Source organism: Micromesistius poutassou (genome assembly GCF_964030765.1).
Source record: "Micromesistius poutassou genome assembly, chromosome: 9".
Lineage (NCBI taxonomy): Eukaryota > Metazoa > Chordata > Actinopteri > Gadiformes > Gadidae > Micromesistius > Micromesistius poutassou.
In genome coordinates this window covers 20384403-20407479 of record NC_140279.1, presented here as the reverse complement: position 1 = coordinate 20407479, position 23077 = coordinate 20384403, and the positions used below count along the sequence as shown (strand labels likewise).

At 45.2% G+C, this 23077-nt stretch overlaps 2 protein-coding genes across 2 annotated transcripts in view; both read right to left on the bottom strand.

Moving 5' to 3' along the window:
• Window positions 1-1961: 1961 nt before the first annotated feature.
• LOC311353535 (insulin-like growth factor-binding protein 1) lies at window positions 1962-5509 on the bottom strand. Its single transcript, XM_084473453.1, is given in 5 exon segments — window positions 1962-3391; window positions 3394-3403; window positions 4085-4213; window positions 4610-4782; window positions 4971-5509. Coding segments are annotated over 5 exon segments (786 nt in total). The 5' UTR covers window positions 5347-5509; the 3' UTR covers window positions 1962-3293.
• Window positions 5510-15599: 10090 nt separating this feature from the next.
• adcy1a (adenylate cyclase 1a) overlaps window positions 15600-23077 on the bottom strand; it is a gene marked incomplete at its 5' end in the record, with an annotated part of 30718 nt that continues 23240 nt past the window's right edge. The window contains 7 exons of the mRNA XM_084473400.1: window positions 15600-15962; window positions 18196-18320; window positions 19075-19189; window positions 19730-19828; window positions 20295-20441; window positions 21665-21781; window positions 22633-22759. Of these exons, the coding sequence (XP_084329526.1) occupies window positions 15636-15962; window positions 18196-18320; window positions 19075-19189; window positions 19730-19828; window positions 20295-20441; window positions 21665-21781; window positions 22633-22759 (1057 nt within the window). The 3' untranslated portion in view covers window positions 15600-15635. The remainder of the gene's footprint in view (window positions 15963-18195; window positions 18321-19074; window positions 19190-19729; window positions 19829-20294; window positions 20442-21664; window positions 21782-22632; window positions 22760-23077) is intronic.

Sequence of the window (23077 nt, the reverse complement as noted above, 5' to 3'; positions counted from 1 at the left end):
GGCCAGCTACATGTCTGACTAGACATCATGTACAGTACTTAAAGTGAAAATAAGTTATTTATCTAAGAAAGACTTTATAAGCTGATCCAAACGACCTTTTCCTATGACCGATTTCGTGACTCATCAATTGCACAACAAAGTCTATCTAATTCAGTGTATTTTAGGGGGAATATAATCACTAATGAATGTTTTTGTTGAATGAACATTTTCCCTTCCGTTGTGCAAAAAGCAGACGGTTGTTTGTACGAGCTCCGTGGGTGAGTGTGATCCCGGGGTCTCTCTATCAGGTCTCTGGTTATACGAGTTAATACAGGGGGCTCAGGCCCTTTCAACCATTAACCCTCTCCATACCAACCTAGCCATCCCGCCTCACTCTGTATCGTACACACAGAAGTCACTTCTCTAAGTCACTTTTATTTGATTTGTGATTATACTTTTTGCTGATCATGTAAAAGTCTCTCTATTCACGGGTAAATGTTTATTTTTTGTTTATTTTGTTGTTTTCATTTTATGATTATCCTTACAAGAGTCTTTGAATCAGGCTTTTTTCATGTTACTAAACTAGCAATCACACAGCTATTATATTTTCTTTAAGAAAGAAAATTATTTTGTTCAAATATAATTTGTATTTAATGTCTTTTTTTAAAATAAAATATGAACATATTTGCTGTCGTTAATGGCATTGTAAATAACTTTGCACTGAGATGTTGGGGCGGGGGCGGGCTGTGCTCCGTTGACTTAGCCTCGCTTGCGCGCTTCCTGTGTGACGAGTGACGAGGTCTCGCTTCAGGTGACCGGCACACAGGTCACTCTGAGACGAGCTGGAGAATGCAATCAGGCTCCACTCAGTCTCAGGAATGTGTGAATGAGGATAAAGTGATGGTTCACTTTGTAAAGAATAAAAATAAGTCGGTGGTGCCGGACAGGCTGGTAGTGGGCAGGGTAGGTTGGTACAAATTCCTGTGCCCGACCAAGGCAAACACAGAGCGGGTCAAAGGCGCAGCAAACTCCCCTAGCCAGAGCCATGCCCTGGCAGGCTGGCTAAAGTTAGCCAGACCCTCACTTTAGATCACCTTGATAACGGCCATGTGAGCACAAGCAAACATGGGCAAAAAAAAAGCGCACACACAGAAGCCCCTACACATACACACACACGCACACACACACACGGAGACACACACACACACACATACAGAGAACACCAAACGCACACCCAAACACATGGAGAACCCCACACATTGATAACACAAACAAAGTTTTGTCATTGCACGCTTCGGAAAGAGCTGTGATGTTGAGAATGTTAGTTTATTATGTGTGTAGGAGAGAAAGAGAGAGAGCAAGAGAGAGGGAGAGTTAGAGAGAGAGAGAGCAAGAGAGAGGGAGAGTTAGAGAGAGAGAGAGCAAGAGAGAGGGAGAGTTAGAGAGAGAGAGAGCAAGAGAGAGGGAGAGTAAGAGAGAGAGAGAGAGCAAGAGAGAGGGAGAGTTAGAGAGAGAGAGAGGGAGAGTTAGAGAGAGAGCGCAAGAGAGAGGGAGAGAGAGAGAGAGAGAGAGGGAGAGTTAGAGAGAGAGGAGAGAGCAAGAGAGAGGGAGAGTTAGAGAGAGAGAGAGAGAGCAAGAGAGAGGGAGAGTTAGCGAGAGAGAGAGAGAGTTAGAGAGAGAGAGAGAGCAAGAGAGAGGGAGAGTTAGCGAGAGAGAGAGAGCAAGAGAACAACAGACAAACAGACAGATGGAGAGCGAGAGCAAGCAAGAAGAGAGAGCGAAAGACAAACAGAGTGAGAGCGCGAGAGAGAGAAAGATAGAGTGAGAGCGAGTCTTATTAAACAAAGTATATCCTGATCAAGCTGATACGTGCCGTGGCTCTTTGCCACTAACTTAATGGCTGTTGCACTATCCAGAGAAACACTAACCTCGCGCCATCCTAAACCTGGGGGGTCAGAGGGAGGCCAAGACAGCAACATAGCTGAGGTTAAGGTTTTTATTAAATATATCACTTTTTTTTACGTTACATCTCAGTTACAAAAGTGTACATACACACGTAAGTGCGCAGTGGGCCACTTTGAAATAGACATATACAAAATTGTATCTCTCCCACAGCAGCATGTAGACAGAGCGCAGACGCATCGCAATCAAAACCCAACACACTTCTTCACAACAACCTCTGGATGCTTTTGCGATTTAGCAATGACCAGAATATGGACATACAACAACAACAACAACAACAACAATAGCTCACTCGTTTTGGTCTTTCTGGTCAGAGAGAACAGCGACATAATGCAAAGGAAGAAAGTTGGAGGTAGGTTAGGTCAGTTATACCGTCTGAGAGGCAGTGCCAGGGCCCTGTCTGTCATGCAATCTGCAAACCCATTTAGGACCATTTGAACACAGAGCATTTACTGAAAATAACAGAGTTTCTTTTGAGTGTGTTTGTGTATTACACCAGTAAAACGAAAACACATAGAAGATGCAAAAAAACGGTCATAACATTCAAAATAAGAATAAAATAATAAAATTCATAATAAAATAATAATATTCATAATAATAATAAAAAAACATTTAGAAATCCTTCTAAATATCATTTGGTCACTCAGTGCTTTCGTTCTTGATTGTTTTTCCGTTCACCGCCCCTTCCCTGGTCTAGTGACGTCACCCCGGCATGGAGGTCACGGGGTCAAGACACATATGTACACTTTTTACACTCAAATCAGAAAAACAACAACAATAAGGTGAAATGATATAAATACCCATAAAATTATTACAAATAACAAAATAATAATAATAATAATAATAATAATAATAATATATAATGCATCCCAAAATGAAATAAATAAGGCTGAACACTTATAACGTTAAAACATCAATATTAAAATCCTTTCAGAAAAACATAAACAAAACAAAACAAAACCAAAAAATATATATATGTGTCCTCTTTGGTGGGGGGGAGGAGGCGAGAGAGAGAGATGATGGAGTGGGGGGGGTCGGGGTGGGTGGGGCTGGGTTTGGGTGGATGATGTAGGGGTCGGGGGTAGGAGCAGCAGTCCCACGAAAGAAGTGTACCTGAATATTCAACAACCGCCACTCACAACAATCAATAAATAAACAAAATAAAACAATAAAAGGAAAGAAAGAAGTGGCTTACTCGTTTTGTTTGTTTGTGTCTGTGTGCACGTGTCGTTGATTCTTAACGAGGCTGGCCCCCTGTAGTAGTAGTAGCAGTAGCAGTAGTTGTAGTACTAGTAGTAGTAGAAGTAGTAGTAGTAGTAGTAGTAGTAGTAGTAGTAGTCCCACTGGATCCCTTAGGGACACTCTTCGTCTTCAGGCACGTCGTTCGACCCCAGGATCTTCTTTCCGTTCCAGGAAGAGACACACCAGCAGCGACCTCTCTGTCCGTCAGGGAGGACTCACACTGTGGGGAGGAGGAGGAGGAGGAGGGGGAGGAGGGGAGGAGGGGGAGGAGGGAGGAGGAGGAGGAGGAGGAGGGGAGGAGGGGAGGAGGGGAGGAGGAGGAGGAGGAGGAGGAGGAGGAGGAGGAGAGGAGAGGAGGAGGAGGAGGAGGAGGGGGAGGAGGAGGGGAGGAGGGGAGGAGGAGGAGGAGAAAGGAGGAGGAGGAGGAGGGGGAGGAGGAGGAGAGGAGAGGAGGGGAGGAGGAGGAGGAGGGGAGCAGTGAGCATGGAGGAGGAGGTGGAGGTTTGCTTGTGTTGTGTCGACGCGTCAGACAGGCATACAACTGCGCCGGCAGCGTGCGCATCACACGCTGAGTTGTGGCGTGCCAACAAGTTGACCCTCAGAATTATACAACGAATAGCTGAATACTGAGCCCACCACTACGAGATGTAAACAATGCCGCATGACCAACAGATGCCTGCCTGCATGAGCACACACACACACACACACACACACACACACAAGCAATCTCTCTCTCACACACACACTCACACACACAAACACACACACACACACCACACACACACTGTGGCAACAATATAGTCACTATAACACTGTGAGTGATATGAACCCATTGAAAACCCCAAATGAGTAAGTCCGCTATAGCAACCACACTGGAGATGTCTTCGGTCAAAGGGCTCACCTGTTTGGCTTTGTAGAGGCCTTGCTTGTCACAGTTAGGGAGGTAGAATCTGGTCAGCTTGTCTCCTAGTTTCTGCTGGGATATGGTAATCCTTTCCAGAGCTCTCTGCAGCTCGACATGACAAGGCCCCTGGACAAAGGAAACAACATGATGCGTTAGACTAACTGTGGAGATGGATGTCAATACCACTTATAAATAAAATATATGGCTTTATTTTCAATCAAGTACGTCAAACTGAATTTCTGATTTGTTATAGCCCTCCTCGCGAGTTCACGTGGCTTATTTTTTGTGCAATGAAACGTATACGTTTTATGTTTTCTATCTTTCTTTCTTTCTTTCTTTCTACCTCTGTTTTCTCCTCCGCTCTCTAAGAGTGGACAGTTAAATAAGGCACGACAGCACCCCCTTCTGGCAAACCACTAAACCCTCCCTTCCTTCCACGCGTCCTAAAAGTTTGTATACGGTTAACACCGCATTTGAACCAAATATTTTTTTAATGCCTAGTCGTGCAGTTATTCATCCTACCTGCTCAACCACCAGTTTCCTTCGTATGGCGTTCAGTTTGGCTTTCATGCTCTCCTGCGCGTCGGCGGAGGCCCGCGGGTCGTACGGCTTGCTGTGCCCCGGGAGGTGGTGACTGGGGCCGGTGTCCGAGCTGGTGGCCGTGTTCTCCATCTCCGCCTCGGGCTCTGCTTGGTCTGGGGGAAGGAAAGCCATACTATGAGATACTGCAATAGGATGACTGGATTTGGTTACAGCAGGCTGTTGAGCCAACACTGTTCTAGTCAGATACATGGTCTCATCATGACATGGAATAAATAGCAGAATTACGAATGGATATGAATCCAGCTTTTAGGAAGAAGTATTTGCAGGGTTTTGTGCGTACCTTGGGTGCCTTGTGGTTCAGGGCTCTGTGCGGGTTCGGCGTTCGTCGTGCAGACCGCTTGTCCGCGGGTCAGGGAGTGCAGCGGTCGGGGGTCTCCGGGTCTCGGGGTGCACTTAAAACCAGAGCCGCATGGTGACGTGTAGATCCCGCACAACTCTCCAGATTTTAGGGCGCATGCAGGACAACAGCCGCAACCGGGTTCCCGCAGCACTTCTTCACAACCAGGCGCCACTACTGGACACTGGCTCAGCCTGTCCGGGGTGCAGGGGGCGCATCGGATCGGCTCTGGCCCCAACACCGGGGACCCGAGCGACACCGCCGCCAGGAGGGAGCACAGCGCTGCCACGGCGACGCGTTTCACGTATAATCCACTCATTGCAACAGATCAATATATATATATATATATATATATATATATATACAAAATGTGGATGTAATAAAAAAAAGGTTATTCAAGCGAAAGTCGGATGGTCGGGATTCTTCCTCAAGTGTTCTATTCGCTTTGATTGTTGAGAAATGTCTAACTGTTGGTGAAGCGCACAGCCGTATTTATAGTCGGTACCCCTGTGAATGTTTGACGCATTGGCTTATGAATGATTTCTAAAGAAGGTGTAATGATCCGATGGTCTGTGATTGGCCCGCCACTCGGCTCATTTGAATAGACTACAACACGCAAATCACGTCAATATTTATTTTGGAAGAGGCAGTGCCTGCAGTACCGAGTGACGAAACGAGCGTTTGATGTCGCAAGGCGCGCACGCACACACACACACACACACACACGCACACGCACACGCACACGCACACACACACACACACACACACACACACACACACACACACACACACACACACACACATTCCCAATCTCTGTGATTATGCTAACTACTTAAGATTCTCCAAAGGCAGTTTATCGAGTATAAACTTAAATCCCGAGCACTTGTTTGACAAGTTAGCAGAATTTCTAGTTTGATAGGCAGAGCATGCACACTAAACAAGTACGCGTTTATCAAACCGGACAATGCTTGCTTTCATGGATTTTTAATTGTCCTCCAAAGTTCTTTCACAACTTGTGGAAATCTATTAATGAGCACACATTACGCACGCCCACACGCAGAACCCGACGCTTTACCGAGAAATGTTCAGCTCTAATTTAAAATGTGAAGGCATCCATGCATTTCGGAGATAATAAATCAACCTCCGAAATAGCTGCGAAAATGAGGGTCACGGTTAACGCCGGGGAATCGGGGCTTCGCCAACACAGAGTGTGTCGGGCTGCCCGTGTAGCGCACACACAAACACGCATGGAAAAGCACTTTGGGCTTCGTGCCGAACAAGTCCCATTGTAATTACCAGTTTCCTGAGGTAATTATAGACCCAAAGTTTGAACTGGGGGGGACGTACGCGCCTGACGAGAGACACGTCCCTGTTCAGAATTGTTTCGGAGCCTCCATCTGAGATCACACGCTGCAGGGAGCTGGCGCACGTTTGAGTTTTCACCCACCGTTTTATTTAAGTAGGCAATGATTCCAGACCGGGTCTCGTCCTGATTGTAATGAGATGTTAAGCGAAAGCAGTTCAATTGGGAGTCTTCGATTAACAATATACCCTTTTAGTGGTTAGGTCAGATATGTAGGCCTATGTTTTTGTCGTGTCGTGCATGTTGACTTTGAGTGACAAAATAATCAAGTCTTGGTCTGATGACTTGTGTAACCAGATGGTAGCTGGCGTTGGGATCCATGCAAAAGCTTGATATGTTGCATCAGCTTCAGGCTGTCGTCAACGGTCACACGGAAGGTGATTCATACATCGTTTGTTTCAAGCGAATTATATTCTGCCATGCGTGGTCTCACGCCAGTTCACAAGATTAAATGATTTATCAAGTAATTAGTGTAAAAAAATCTAAAATCGATTTTAATCTTCAATCCCCGTTGCGTGCATCAACGGCCCTAATAGGAAAGCACAAAGTATGTATGATGTCAAACATTTAGAAGACTTAACTCTGAGGAACTAAAAATAACCCCACATCTAAGGCATTTCAGGAACACGTTGATGTAAAGCGACGTCTACGATGTGGGACCAGTGGGGATTAGCAAGACCTTTAGCATACCATTATGGCCGGGCCCCTTAAAGTCTCCGGGCCTGTCGGATTGAGCACGTAGAATAACAACACGGAGCTGTCTGAGGTCAATGCGATGAAGTGCATACTTGGACAAAAAAAAAAAAACGTAAACACACCTACGCACACGAGTACGCTCACCCACCCACACACACTCACACCCACACACACAAACAAGCATACGCACACACGCATGCACACACACACAAACTCAAACCCACAAACACACACACACACACACAACACACAGTCACCAGTGCCTGATACCTGATTTGACCCAAAGAACTGCTCTGCTGAACCTCTGTTGTTGTTACTGTGGTTGTGGTTGCTTGGTGATAACGTGTAGGCCTACAACTCCTTGATAAATCACATGCTGGAGATCCAACGTTACTGACAGGGAGAACACTGGTGGACTACATTCTTGTCCTCAATTAAGCAGCCCACGCTGATGTTTTTACACAAACACAAGTGCACACCCACACACAATTAGAGGTACGCTCATTCCCCCCCCACCCCCACCCCCCCCCCCCCCCCCCCCGCCCCCCGCCCCCCACCCCCCCCCCCCCACCCCCCCCCCCCACACACACACACACACCAACCGGAAAGAGACTTATGTGTAAGTGCCCATTTATGGTCATTTAAACTTTGCCCTTTTAGGGAGAGAGATAAGATAAGAATGTGTGCCAATGTCAATTATTTATTCTATGCTTACGCTCCCACTTGAATCCTGTAAATCAGGTGGATTCCGGTGAAGGAAATAACCTTCATAAGCGGTTACCATGAGTAATGCTTGGGTTAGTAACATTCATCGCACGCTTCGGCTCAAATGTAAGTGAAACTGGCAGAAGAATTATTTTTATTCTAGACTACAAAGATGACATGTCGTCGAGTCCAACGATGATTACCTTTATTTTTGACATTAATGACACTAGCGTTGTTGTCCTCCAATCAACCTTTGACCATCCTCAACCTCTAAAGGATGAACAGTCTCTAGCCCGCCCACATGACACCTCATCAGCCAGGAACGTGATGAGATGAGCTGGCACCATGACTGTTGAGCTTCGTTGAAGCCCTGTTAAACAGGAAGTGCGTCCACCCCAGGCCACACAACACAACTTTATTGTCCTCAATGGGCAAGTCATTTATTATGAAAACCTTTAACGTCTTGGTATGCCGTTGGATGGTTTGTGCCTGTGTGTGTGTATATATGTGTGTGTGTGTGTGTGTGTGTGTGTGTGTGTTTGTGATTGTGTGTGTGTGTGTGTGTGTGTGTGTGTGTGTGTGTGATTGTGTGTTTGTATGTATATGTGTGTGTGTGATTGTGTGTTTGTATGTATGTGTGTGTGTGTGTGTGTGTGTGTGTGTGTGTTTGTATGTATGTGTGTGTGTGTGTGTGTGTGTGTGTGTGTGTGTGTGTGTGTGTGTGTGTTTGTATGTATGTGTGTGTGTGTGTGTGTGTGTGTGTTTGTATGTATGTGTATGTGTGTGTGTGTGTGTTTGCAAACTTTGTGTGGGAAACCCAGGAAATCCAGGCTCCCATGCGCCAGCATCCATTGTTTTTAGTTCCCTTCTGTGAGTGTGTGTGTACGTGAATGTGTATTTGCGTCTGCACGAATGTGTCCATGTGTGTGGATATGTGTGTGTGTGTATGTGTGTATGTATGTGTGTGTCTGTGTTGCTGTCGTGCTTTTCTTTTTGGTTGTAGCCCTAATGAGAAGTAAGGGGGAGTCTGAGATAGAGAACTGCCCTTGGCAACATTGACAGAAAGATGAATGGATGACGGGAACTGTGTTAGTACCATTTGCCAACATGAATGTCAAAAATAATTTTCCATTTACATGTTTTTGTTGATATACATCTTATTTTAAGGAAAGGGATGCAATCCCAATACTTGGGCTGTAGACGGCGATGCAGTCTTTGCATTTGATCCCTCTGGGTGGAATGTTCCATATCTGCTAATAACAATAATTGCAACAGTTAGCACGAGCACTCTCCACCAACAAACAGCAGAAACACATCCAAGACCAGACAGGCTACCCCTATGTAGGAACACATGAGGATAACCTGAGGCAGAGGTTGTTCAAAGGTGTAGAAGAATGTAAACAAGGGAGGCCAGAGCTTTGGTTTGAGCACCGAGAGTGCATGGAATCCCTCTGTGTGCGCTGTTTACCGTTGCCACTCGCCAACCTGCGATATGGGACAAAGCGGCTCCCAGTTTGTCTATGGTAGACAATACAGGTTGTTTGAAGGCTGGCCTCAGGTCACCCCGAAATGATCTGTTTTGGAGGTTATTATGACATGGCTCGTGACACACCTTATCCATTCTACGCTGTTGTTCACTCCACAGCCCCGTCCCTCCCCTACCCCACAAAGACGTGGGAGAGGGATAGCATGGCTCTTACACAATCTGGAGTTCATTGACCGCCCTTCACTGGCGTGTGCTTTTGAGGGAAAGAGAACAACATATTTACATTGAGGAGTTCCTTCATGGGAAAGCCCTCAGCCCAAGGTCATGTTTCTGTCCTGATCAGAAAGGACACGTTGTGCTCAAAGAATAAAAGCTATAATCATCTAAACACGGCAGCATGACTAAATATTGGCTGTTGTTTTAATGTAAGATACACAATGAGATAATCGTTGAATCATCTTGGTCGTACAGGATGTTTGTATGTAAGAATGACCCGGAAGCTTGATTTATTTGGAGCAATGTGGCTGTTTGGATGGCCTGTTGACCAGCGACCCACCCCGTGTTCCTGTCCTCAGGCATTGACGTTGCAGATGAAACGTATGTTTCATTTGCGGCTCCAAGTCCACCGTTTTTGTTTTATCTTGCTTGTGTCAACGTGCACAAAAACACACTGACACATATATATACACACACACACACACACACTCACACACACACACACACACACACACACACACAGACACACACACACACACACACACACACACACACACACACACACACAGTAACTACTCCCACGAGCACAACTCTTACGTAGGTATGCATAACAAAAATATGCACTATTCCATGTGGACATACGCACTTGGTTGTTCGCATTCACACACGCAAACACAGACAAACAGACACACACACACACACACACACACACACACACACACACACGCATCCAACCCCCTGCAGCGTTTACAGTAAAGGATGTTATGACACACTGGGATATTTGGTAAGCGAAAGTGGGGAGTGGGGGGGGGGAGCAGGGGAGGGCTGTAAAACCATCATTAACCCCAAACAGTGAGGTGGACAGCTGCATCATGGGCCTGCTGTGAGTCAGACGGCTGATAAAAGGCTTTTCCTCCAAACTATTGAGCAACCAGTGAGGCCTGTGAAGGGTCCCGTTTCCTGCTGCTTATCTTGACATACTTGAGCGTTTGATTTGGCACACCTACCCCAGAGTTCTGAGTGCCACATTCTGAGCGAGGCTTGTGTGAACACATCCGCCGGGTAGACCCACCGGAAGTGTAGATACACACTGGCACACACACACACACGCACACACACACACACACACACACACACACACACACACACACACACACACACACACACACACATACACACACACACACACGGGGCCAATCATGCAGTTACATGTGTGTGTGCGCACACATACACACACACACACACACACACACGCACACACACACACACACACACACACACACACACACACACACACACACACACACACACACACAATGTCAGGTATGCAGTCACACGTGACAAACACACACACACACACACACACACACACAGAGTCAAGGGTATTCCATTCCATTCCATTCCACTGGGTGTGTATTTCTATATTCTATCATTTAAACGCATACCACAAATACCTTTGCTTATTCGATAATTACACCTTAAAAGTAAAATGGGAACATTGGGATTACACGGTGAATGCACACTTACATACTTATTGGCACAAAAAAGACCCGCACACGCACGGACCACGTTTTGCTTATAGAATTTATTATTTATTGATTTATTGTTTAATTTCAGTTCAGTTTGGACATTGCATCTTGAACATATCTGGGACATTTTTTATATTGAATGTAGTAACTGACATACAATAAAAAATACAAAAATTAATGTAAAAAAGTATAGTATAAGGTATAAAGTATAAGGAAACAGTCTGACAGACAAACAAACAGAGACAAAACAAAAACAATAACAATAAATAAAAAACAAAAATAAATTAATAAATTAATAAAAATAAATAAGAACCAATTAGAAAATCCCATTTGACCACTGATTGAAAGATGTTATTATTATAACTAATCACAACTTTATGCCGTGGAGTATACTTCTCTATACTACTTATATATAGTACTCTTATTCTCTACTGATTCTAAGGTCAGTGTGGTGTGTGTCTTGACATAGTCCAGAAAAGGTCCCCATATTTTATTGTCGTTTTTTGCTGATCCTTTCAAAGAATATCTTATTTTTTCAAGTTTGAGGAAGTAAAGAAGGTCCTTGATCCAATGTGTAGATGTCGGGGTTCACCGTCCTTCCATTTGATCAAACCAGCCGCCGGCCACGAGCGATAGGGAAGCAACACTATTTGATTGCGCCCTAGTTAGACCCAAATGATCAGGTACGACCCCAAAGAACCAAAGGGCATCATGGAAGTCATTTTTATCCACCAGAATGGAAAATAGGCCAACCAATATAGTCTATAAATATTTAACCCTGAAATTGTAAACCTTCTAAATGGTTGAATTGGTGTTAATTATGGACCCTGGACACACACACACACAAAAACACTCTCACACACCCATACAAAAACACACTCTCACACACCCATACAAAAACACACACACACACACACACACACACACACACACACACACACACACACACACACACACACACACACACACAAACACTCACTCTCACACAAACACACTTAAAAAAAAATATATATATATATATATATATTAAAAGGACATGAATGAGATATCCTGTACTTCTTGCAGTGGCACACCCATTTTTATATATTTATATATGATTGACATGACATAGTGGTCCCACCCAGGTGCTCTCTACTGGGCAGACACGGAGCCAGCTGCATTACTAACCTCTTGCAGTGGTCATGTTGTTGTGTTTACATCTTTATTGTTACGTAACTTTATGACCGAGTTGGATGGCCTTTCCATATGCACAGGCTTGACCTGTACATACCCACACAAACAACTGAGCAGACAAAAGGACACACACACACACAAACAAATTCACGGACACACACACACACACACACACACACACAAGCATACACACACAAACAAATGTGCAGACACATGCACGCACACGCACACACATACACACACACACTGTGAACACAAGCACGAAAAACATGCTTGTTGAAGAAGACACATGTCCTTTTGCTTTATTTCATAATCAGACGTCAATAGTATAGCAGTGCAAACACGTAGTATAAAATATCTTAACAAAATGTACAATCAACATAAAACATCTTAATTAATACACCCTCAACTCAAGATTTGGACGAATATCTAATCAGTCATAATATAGCTCTGAAAAACTCAATGTACAATATACAATAATATCTATTAATACATATAACAATTTAAACCCGTATCATACAGTATGAAAATATTAAATTCACAGGAAAAATATTGTACACAACCCTGTTTCCATTAACATCACTGACTTTTAAAAGCAAGTATATAAAATTTGATTAAAGTTCATTTTCATTTCTTTGAAACAGAAGATAATACATTGAGTCCAAGGCTATTATGAACTTGAAACATATTTGAATACCAACTCCACTCAAAACAATGCCGGTCAGGTTACACTTTTCAAAAGCCTTACCAAGGTCAACATTGGCCACCATTTCAATTACAAAAACTATTTTTCCAGGGACAGCTTAAACCATAAAAATACAGGCATTCGTTAAATTAACTCAGAAAACAACTGCAGCCAGCCATCCCTGGGACTGCAGCCCCAACACTAAACCTTGATATGTTTTTGAAAATAGGTTGGCACATTTGAAAACCAGCTACCTGTTGTCTAGACTATGGCAAGCGGGAGGCAAAATCCCAACCTGCTGTCAATCATTCCTGAAATATCCCTTTGGAGAATCTGACCAGCGAGAAAAAGCTCATAGAGAAGACGAAAGGTAAAGAAGCACCTTACATTCAAGAGGACCGCTACCTTAAGCACATGCAAGAAAACCTGTTCAAAGTAGTCTTAAAGCGTAATTCCGGTGAAAATTGAACCCAGGGTCTTTGTTTGGCTTCCATGTTATTGGCTAAGGGCACCGCAAATTCTTCCAAATCGTTTGCAGTGCCCCTAGCCAATAACATGGAAGCCAAACATTGCGCCGGTCAAACTCTATACTTGATTATCAACGAAAAAAGTGTCTGGAGGGCTTATTTGATGTGTGTACATGCCAAAACAAAGACCCTGGGTTCAATTTTCGCCGGAATTACGCTTGAAGTCTTCAGTGCTTCCACTGTGTCGTAGTCATGCATGAGAGAGAGCCCCTGTTTGGGCAGAGCATGCCACAACAAGGTCGAGGACATAAGTGGCACAGGTCAGCCAAAAGTACCATGCTGAGCCCCCAAATAAATACTTTGTGTTGTGTGTAGTCCCAAAGAGGTTATATTGTCTGCAAATCAGAAAACTGTAATTATATCATATTTTGATATGTCGATATATATATATATAAATATACCTATGTAGATATAGATATTGATATATATTTCTAGATATATTTAAATAATGTAGTATTGTTGTGTCCCTTCACCAAAAGTCTTTTATAAGATTTCATAAAAATAGAAACTGTTCTAACAAGTATAGCAACAATAAAAATATGTCTTTCCAATCAAGCAGGCAGATATTTTTTAGTTCATAAAATTAAGGAAGGATTCATATTCACGCACCACAGAAAAAAATAAAGTTTCCAAATTCCATGCAATCATTTTCACAAAGGTACAAACTGGCTATGGCCGCTCACTCTATAGGCTACATACACAGGTCAAAAATTATCCAGATGGCTACAGCATGCAGGGGTGGTTTGGTTTAGAAGACAAACTTGCTTTATTGCTACACATAGACATAGGATCAAGGAAGAGTCTCGAAAGTCACGCTTTATAGGGAAACAAACAGCAAACATGACTGATATGCAGCACTGGCACCATGCACTTAAAGACACTGAGCCGTCCATCGACCAGGCCCAGAGAGTCAAAGGGTTTGTACCTCACCATCGACCAGGCCCAGAGAGTCAAAGGGTTTCTACCTCATGGTCCATCGACCAGGCCCAGAGAGTCAAAGGGTTTGTACCTCACCATCGACCAGGCCCAGAGAGTCAAAGGGTTTGTACCTCATGGTCCATCGACCAGGCCCAGAGAGTCAAAGGGTTTGTACCTCATGGTCCATCGACCAGGCCCAGAGAGTCAAAGGGTTTGTACCTCATGGTCCATCGACCAGGCCCAGAGAGTCAAAGGGTTTGTACCTCATGGTCCATCGACCAGGCCCAGAGAGTCAAAGGGTTTGTACCTCATGGTCCATCGACCAGGCCCAGAGAGTCAAAGGGTTTGTACCTCATGGTCCATCGACCAGGCCCAGAGAGTCAAAGGGTTTGTACCTCATGGTCCATCGACCAGGCCCAGAGAGTCAAAGGGTTTGTACCTCATGGTCCATCGACCAGGCCCAGAGAGTCAAAGGGTTTGTACCTCATGGTCCATTGACCAGGCCCAGAGAGTCAAAGGGTTTGTACCTCATGGTCCATCGACCAGGCCCAGAGAGTCAAAGGGTTTGTACCTCACCATCGACCAGGCCCAGAGAGTCAAAGGGTTTCTACCTCATGTGGCGTTACAGTCCAGAGGATTGTGCCACTAGATATTAATCTATAGGAATCAATGTGGAATCCCAACCCATCCAATTCGTTTTTAAAGGCATTACCCTGTTGGCTTGGCAAGTGGATAGCATATTTCCCATCCTCAGGTATACACATATGCCATAATTACATTTTAGAATGGAGTCATCTCTTAATAAATGCAGAAATCACTTGAAAGGGAATTTGGCGCTGCAACAAACTCATTTTAGATCGTAGTCACTATAAGGCATCAGCACTGATTTGGTTTGACACTGAGAATATTGATAATAATATGCTACACCTTCAATACTGTGTAGTATTGTGTTTCTGCATACGGGGGAGTCCATGCTGAAACTCTGGGGACATCCATGGCCTTTGAAACGGTCCAAGACCGAGCAGTGTCTCAATACTACTACTCCCCCTGCAGGCAGGCAGTGCTGAAACGCTGTGGGTTTAGGGGGGGGGGGGGGGGGGAGATCTGAAAATGGGTCAGATTTCCAGCCTCGGTATGAGACACAGCCCAAAGAACCAAGCACCAAGCACCAAGCACCAAGCCCTCCTTTAGACAACGGCTCTTTCTTCTTCTTCTCCTTTCCAGCGTCCCCCCACACCCCCGTCACAGAGAGGGCGCGTGGGCGTGGGCGTGGGCGTGGGCGTGGGCGTGGGTGCGCGTGCGTGCGTGGATCACACCCTTGCGGCGGGTGCAGAGGGCAGGTATCGGGTGCTGCTGGTGGAGGTGGTCGGCCTGGCCGCGCCGGGGCTGGGCGTCCTGATGGCGGCGTAGGTGGCCAGTGTTGGGGCGGGACTCAAGCGGGTGCACACGTTGCCGCGGGCAAAGTGGCTGGAGCGCCGCTCGCCGTGCCGCGGCGGCTGGCTCCCGGACACGCCTCTCCGTTGGCTCCGCCCTTCCAGAAAGTAGGTCAGCATCTGACCCTTGCCCTTCACGCTGACCTGTCCTCGGCACACAAAGTCATAGTGATCCGTGATGATGCGGTACACGTCCTCTGTCACCTGGAGATAAAAAAAAGGTATTGAAATATATAAGCATGTGTAACTGTTTGAAGCCCTCCACATACACTGGGCTCAAGCGTAGAGCACAAAAACGTAAGCTGAACTTTCTTGCGTCCTTGTCTTCCCAGTGGCGGCATGCTAAGTGCTACGCAAAGGTACTCAATAAAGCCCATTTATATCAGCTTTAAAAAACAACTGTAAAGAAATTGCTGAAAAAAATACATGGACCCCACACCTAAAGGAAAAACATCCCCACAACGCCCTGCAGCCCGGCATGCGGTGTGGAAGTGTTCCTGGAGTAACTTGGAGCGGGATGAAAGTGGAAGCGTTTTAAAGTTCCCGCTCTTCGCCGGAGCTTTGGTATGCTGAATAATTTATACAATTGATTTAAAGGCGCCTTTCAAGGCTTTCGAGGACACCGTACAAAACATATATACAATCAGAAACAGATGCACAAGAAACAATATAAAATACAGCAATGAGGGGGTGAAGCAGAATAGGACTCCATAAACTCATTTAGGCGGGCAGACATAACATCGGTCAGGTGGCGACATGATGACTGTCTTGGTCATTTCACATACAATGAAAGCTATTGGCAAATTGTTATCACAATGAACATACATTGAAGTTGCTTTCTAAGGGCTGGAATAGACTTGCTGCTAACAACGCATACGCCTACGGTTCAGGGCTGCCGTACGTATGCTGAGATCGTTTGGTGCGTTGATTGTGCACGTCGTCGCAAGGTAACACGACACGACTAGAACAGAGTAGCCACATCAACAAGATAGATCTACGTCAGACACACGGCCTTCAGCACTTTCAACAAGTTTCACGTCAAAAAATAAAAGATCGACTGAGATGTGATCACACTCGCTGTGGTTTTAGAGACCCCCTAGAGGTCAAATGTGACCAAATTATTTGGGCATCATCAGGGTAGGGTCATAAGACTATGAGCCAAGTTTGGTTTGGATACATGAAAGCCTTGCACAGATATGAGCTCACTTCCTGTTTGACGTCCCCCTGAGGTTAAAGGTCACCAAATTGTTTGGGTGTCCCTGGGATTATGTCATGAGTCTATGTACCAAGTTTGGCTATGATATGTTAAAGAGTTGGTGAGAAACGGGCTTACTTCCTGTTTGGCGGCTTCGCCGTCTCGTTGATTGGCTGTCACGGCCAAACGGTTTTGAATTTGAAAAAGCAGTTTGACACATGTGTTCAGCTTGGTCTGAATATCATATATGGCAAGTTTCATGAAGATTGGACATAATTTGTGGCCTGTGGATATGTACTATTGATTTTGACAACTTTTAACATGGCGGCCAAATTCTGATGTTTCCATGAGTAATAATTTATTAGCTATATGTAGAGGTCTGACAGTATCACCAGACATTGAAAATAAGTTTGAAATATACTCTATATATATATATATGTGAAGAGAGAGGAGTTAAAACACATCTTCATTAATTACAGCGCCCCCTAGAGGTCTAAGGTCACCAAATAATGAGTGTCCCCATGATGATGTCATGGGTCTATGTACCAAGTTTGGTTATGATATGTCAAAGGGCTGCTGAGAAATTGGCTTAATTCCTGTTTGCCTGCCTCGCGGTTGAATTTGATTGGCTGTCGCGGCGAAATGGTTTTGAATTTTGAAAAATATTCAATACATTTTGTAAAACATGGTCTGATCATCATCTGTGCCAAGTTTTTGGCATAAACCAAGATGGTGGAAAATCCATCATGGCGCAAAACGAGTACATGGTTGAGTACACGAGTACACTCGGCTTGGCCCAAGGATTCCAATGATGCCTTGTTTGTGAATATTGGATGAATGGGTCAAAAGTTATAAACATGAATGCATGTCCAACTTTGACCTGTTGGTGGCGCTAGAGCTCATGGGCTAGCAACCTCAAATTTGCTGTGAGGGCTTATGGGACAGTCCTGAATCAGTGTGCCAAATTTCACAACTTTTTACCATGGGGTTCTATGGGCTGCCATAGACTCCCATGGAAGGATAATAATAATAGGAAAACGTAGAATAACAATGGTTGTCTCGCAGCCTCGCTGCTTGACCTCCAATAAAAAACAGTTCAAATGAAGTGGCCTATGGGTGATTGTGATGTGGTGATGTGGTAAGGGAAGATCAGGGGGGGGTGGAGGTGACAGCTGAGGCAGTAACGGCAGAAGCAGAAGCCGCAGAAGAAGGGGCCTGTGACCGTAGGGTGCGGAGCAGTACCTGTATCTTGCCCTGGACCCCGGTGCTGTCCATGCGGCTGGCCACATTCACCGTGTTGCCCCAGATGTCGTACTGTGGTCTCCTGGCTCCGATCACGCCCGCCACCACCGGGCCCGCGTTGATACCTGCAGGGGTCAACACAGCAGGAGCCTCACCAGATATACACCACACACACTAGGAAAGGATAGAGTGTCTAAGTATAGTAAGTATAGCCTAAGTATATAGGCTTATACTAGTATAAGTATAGAGTGTTAATGAAATTCACCTCAACATGGAGTGAATGAGAAATGAGATGGAGAATGAACACGCATGATACACACACTGATGATCTACTGTACATCTATGCCCTGCGTCGCCATGAAATACCACAAAACAAGTAGAATACATACAACATATGTATATATGAACATAATAGATATGAACATAATAGACTTACAGAGGAACGAGAAAGTAAGGGGACTAAACGTTCACGCAACACACACAAAGAGGCACCAACACACACACACACAAAGACAAACACACACACAGGCACACAGGTTGGGAGTGTGCAGACAGGATGGCAGTGTGTAGTCCAGGCAGCAGAGTGAATCGCAGGCTGCTCACAGGATACCCCACACAATAGGACTCAGAAACCCGAGGGCTCGCCGTGACGCGCTTCCTGTCAGACGACGCTCTCTGATGCGTTTCCTGCCCTCACAGCTTCACCTCACTTACTGGCAGTGATGCACGTGATGGACAGCCGCTGAGCTTTTTCTGGAACACCGGCAGGTCAGACGCACCAGGGGGGCGGGGCGGGGGGGGTGAAGGAGGCGGGGCTAGACGTGTGGGACGTGTGGGACGTGTGGGATGTGCGTCTGCGGTGGACGTGTTTCTGCTCACCTACTCTCAGCACAAAGTCGTTGTAGGACTGGTAGTTGATAGCGTCCAGGACGTCAAACATCTCGATGGCGAAGTCTGACACAGTGCACAGGTGTGACGCGATGGACTTCTTAGCCTGCCCATCGGAATAGAGTGTGTTTGTGTGTGTGTGTGTGTGTGTGTGTGTACGTGTGTGTGTGCACACACACGCACACACACAAGCGTGCATGCACACACACACACACACACACACACACACACACACACACACAGGCACACATAGAGACACATACATGCAGGAACAAGCAATAATTTTCATCGGTACGAAAGAAGAGAAGGAACATTCTATCATTCTTTATTAGGATTTCCACAACGACTTACTTCCCATTCAATTCCCATTCCCATTGGGTTTGCATAAAGTCTCCGTTGTGTAGAAAGTACCCTTTTGTTTGTCAGCTTTACAAGATTTAAAGAGACTTTCTGAACGCTACGCCAGGCCATATAATCCCCCCCAGCACTGTAGGCACATACAGGAACATCCAGAAGAAAAGCTATTAAAAGAAAAAAGCTGTGCGTATTTAAACCTTTAAGAAGGTTAAATGGTAAAAACGTACGTGCACAGACAGACGTACACACACACACACACACGCGTAAATTGCACTGGCTGAAAAGGCACCTTGGCTCCGGTGGTTGGAACCAGCCCCACGGCGGCCATGTAGGTGCTGCCGATGGTCTTGATTTTCTCGATGTCCCTGTAGCACTCTTTATCCATCAGCTGGGGAGAGGAGGAGGGACACACAGCTATCACATAACCATGCATATCTTTTCTTTACTAGTACTGATAGAAAGAAAACATTCCAAAGGTGAAAAATACCCTTTGAGCGTATTGTAGTCAACGTCACGACGGTTCCGACGTTTCTACGTTAAGAAAGTCAACCGGTCTTAATGATATTCAGTGTTTTCCGTGAATCACTAAATAATGCTTTTCAAGAAACCTGATATGTATATGAGGTATTTTATGTTTTCAATCCCTAGTAATCCCACCGACGTATTAGCATGAACAAGCTACCCTTCAATGTTGATCGTAAAGCCCAACAATCCTTTCAGAAACACACAACGCAGACTAATTTTGAACATGAAACCCTCAAGACATAGCCATCAGATCAGGCTTTGCAGAAAAGAGCCCGGAAGCATTAATGCAATCACGTTAATCACCATAATGAAGACAACTGCTTCTTCACCTCATCAAAGTCAGCTATAATCTCGTTGAGCAGGCGGAGACACTCCACTCCCATGTTGTTGCCATCCAGCTCGATGTAGAAATCGTTGAAGTTGGCGATGGATGCGAACAGCACGCCGACTTGCGCGTAAGACTGGTAGTACAGGTCCTGGGGAAACAAACGGCGGGCGTTTCACTGGCACAGAAGCTGTGCACAAAGACGGAAGCATTACCAGGACGCAGAGGGAGGTGCAAATATTTAACTATAGTTTAATCATATTCTTGTGGTTGAGAGTTTAATTAAAACACCATTGGCAAGATAGATTTTGTGGGATTGATTTGTATTTAGTTTTTATGTGGCAAACAATTGGCTGTCCTAAAAAGTGATCTTCTTTGGTGTGAAGACTTTAGGACGGTGGCAGGCAGCCAGTAGTGATATCCAAGTGCAGTTTGGTTTGTAGCACAGTGTGAAAGGTGGTTCTGAATGGACCCCATGGAGTAAAATCAGCATGCTAGCTGTGAAAGAAAGGCTCTATGTAGCACCAGGCCGCAGTATCAATAGTGTCCACCGATGACCTTTCGCCCAGAGGAAAACTAAAGGGGGAGCTATACATTCACATAGTTCTGAAGGTTCCCCAGCATGCTGGAAACACACATCCTGTCTGCAGTGTTTACAAAACAAGAATGGCCTCAGGAGGGACTACACACTTCCTGGTTCGCAGGGCCAAAGGGAGGTTGACTTAATCACTTCCTGGGATGGAGGGGGGGGGGCGGTCAGGGACAGTCGTTAGATTGGGGGAACAGATCAATGGAGGGGATCAACTAAATACAATGCCTACATCTAAAACTACCTAGATCGAATTCAGGTAACTTAGGAGCAGGTAGGGTCAAATATCTTGCTCAAAGACTCCTACAGGCAATTGGGGATTGAACCCAGGACCTATTGGTTGACCTTTTAATTATGGCGAGAAATTGAGCTTAATATGATCATATGGCTAGACCTATACAATCAATAACTTATTATATGTATCGTATCTAATAATGTATGTATATTGGCATAATTACCATTTAATGCCCTATATCCTACCACTTCTTGTGTCGTGTTGGTTTTAACTTCTAATCACTACATACTTGTTGTTGTTTACGTCCATTTGAGGGCTGCACTCTGGATGTATTAGTCACAACAACCAAGAGGAAACAAGAAGTGGATCCAAATGTTTGTTTCACAGCCAAAACATCAGTGCGGACTCGTAGTACGGTGGCTACTTTCAAATTTAAAATTTGACAGCGGTTAAAAAGACCAGCGTAGTTTCACCGCCAGTGATCCACGGTGGTGACAGGGTGAGATCCAATAGGGGCGTGTGTTGGTACCTCAGTTCACCGAGCGCTCACCATGTTCCTGGGGTTGGACATGAGGAAGTGCTGGGCCACGTGGGCCGGCAGCAGGTTGAACAGGATCCTCTTGTTGTCCAGTTTCACCTTCTCCATGTCTCCGCGCTCCTCCTCGGCCTGCTCACACCAGAGGGGAACTGTGCTCAGCATCGCTAGTGCCCACAACACGCGAGGCCGCGGGCCGCCGTCGTGAGGAGGAACACAGGTGTTGCTTGTCGCTCTCGTAATGGGTCTGCTCCTTCATGTACCAGGGTACCGCTACAAGACTCAATTGGTGAAGGTAAGTCTACTACCCGTGCCCGGGTACATACAAGGAACACACCCATGATAAGTTTTATGAGTGACACCTGTGTTTACCCTACGAAGACCCCTCTGTGAAAAGGGTCTATAACATAATAATAATATAGTTGTGAAGCTGTGATATTAAAAACTCTGTACACAAGTGAATAGAATATTATATATATATATATATATATATATATATATATATATATATATATATATATACGTACATATCTCTCTCTATATAGAGAGAGATATGTATATGTCTTGTATACAACCTAATTGGAATGCAATTGCATATCTTGATCACTAGAGGGGGGTAATGGCTTACAAACATGACCTAGCCACATACACATGGGCTGGATCTGCCTGATTGGTAAGTCTGCAAGCCCCATTTATGTAGAAGTCATGTGTATTTACACACAAATGCACAAAGGCCACACACTCACCCCCCCTCCTCACATACACACACACACACACACACACCCCTGCACACACACACACGCACACACGCACGCACGCACGCACGCACGTACGCACGCACGCACGCACGCACGCACGCACGCACACACACACACACACACACACACACACACGCACACACGCACACAAACACATGAACATACCTATATGTCCTCAACAGTATATAATGTGAACATCAAAAGCCATATACACACAGTACATACCTGAGTGACCCACAGATAGTCCAGTCGTAGCTTCAGATCCAGCTGCCTGGAGTGTAATGTCAGAGCTCCAGTAAACAGCAGGACAGCGAGAACTGGATCATAGCCCCTGGTGTGAAGGAACCCTCCCCTGGAACACACACACACACACACACACACACACACACACACACACACACACACACACGCACGCATATAAATAAACACCCACATTGACACACACACACACACACACACACACACACACACATATAAATAAACACCCACATTGACACACACACACACACACACACACACACACACACACACATATAAATAAACACCCACATTGACACACACACACACACACACACACACACACACACACATCAGACATTAACACACACACACATTACCACACACAGGTATCACATCACACACACACACACACACACACACACACACACAC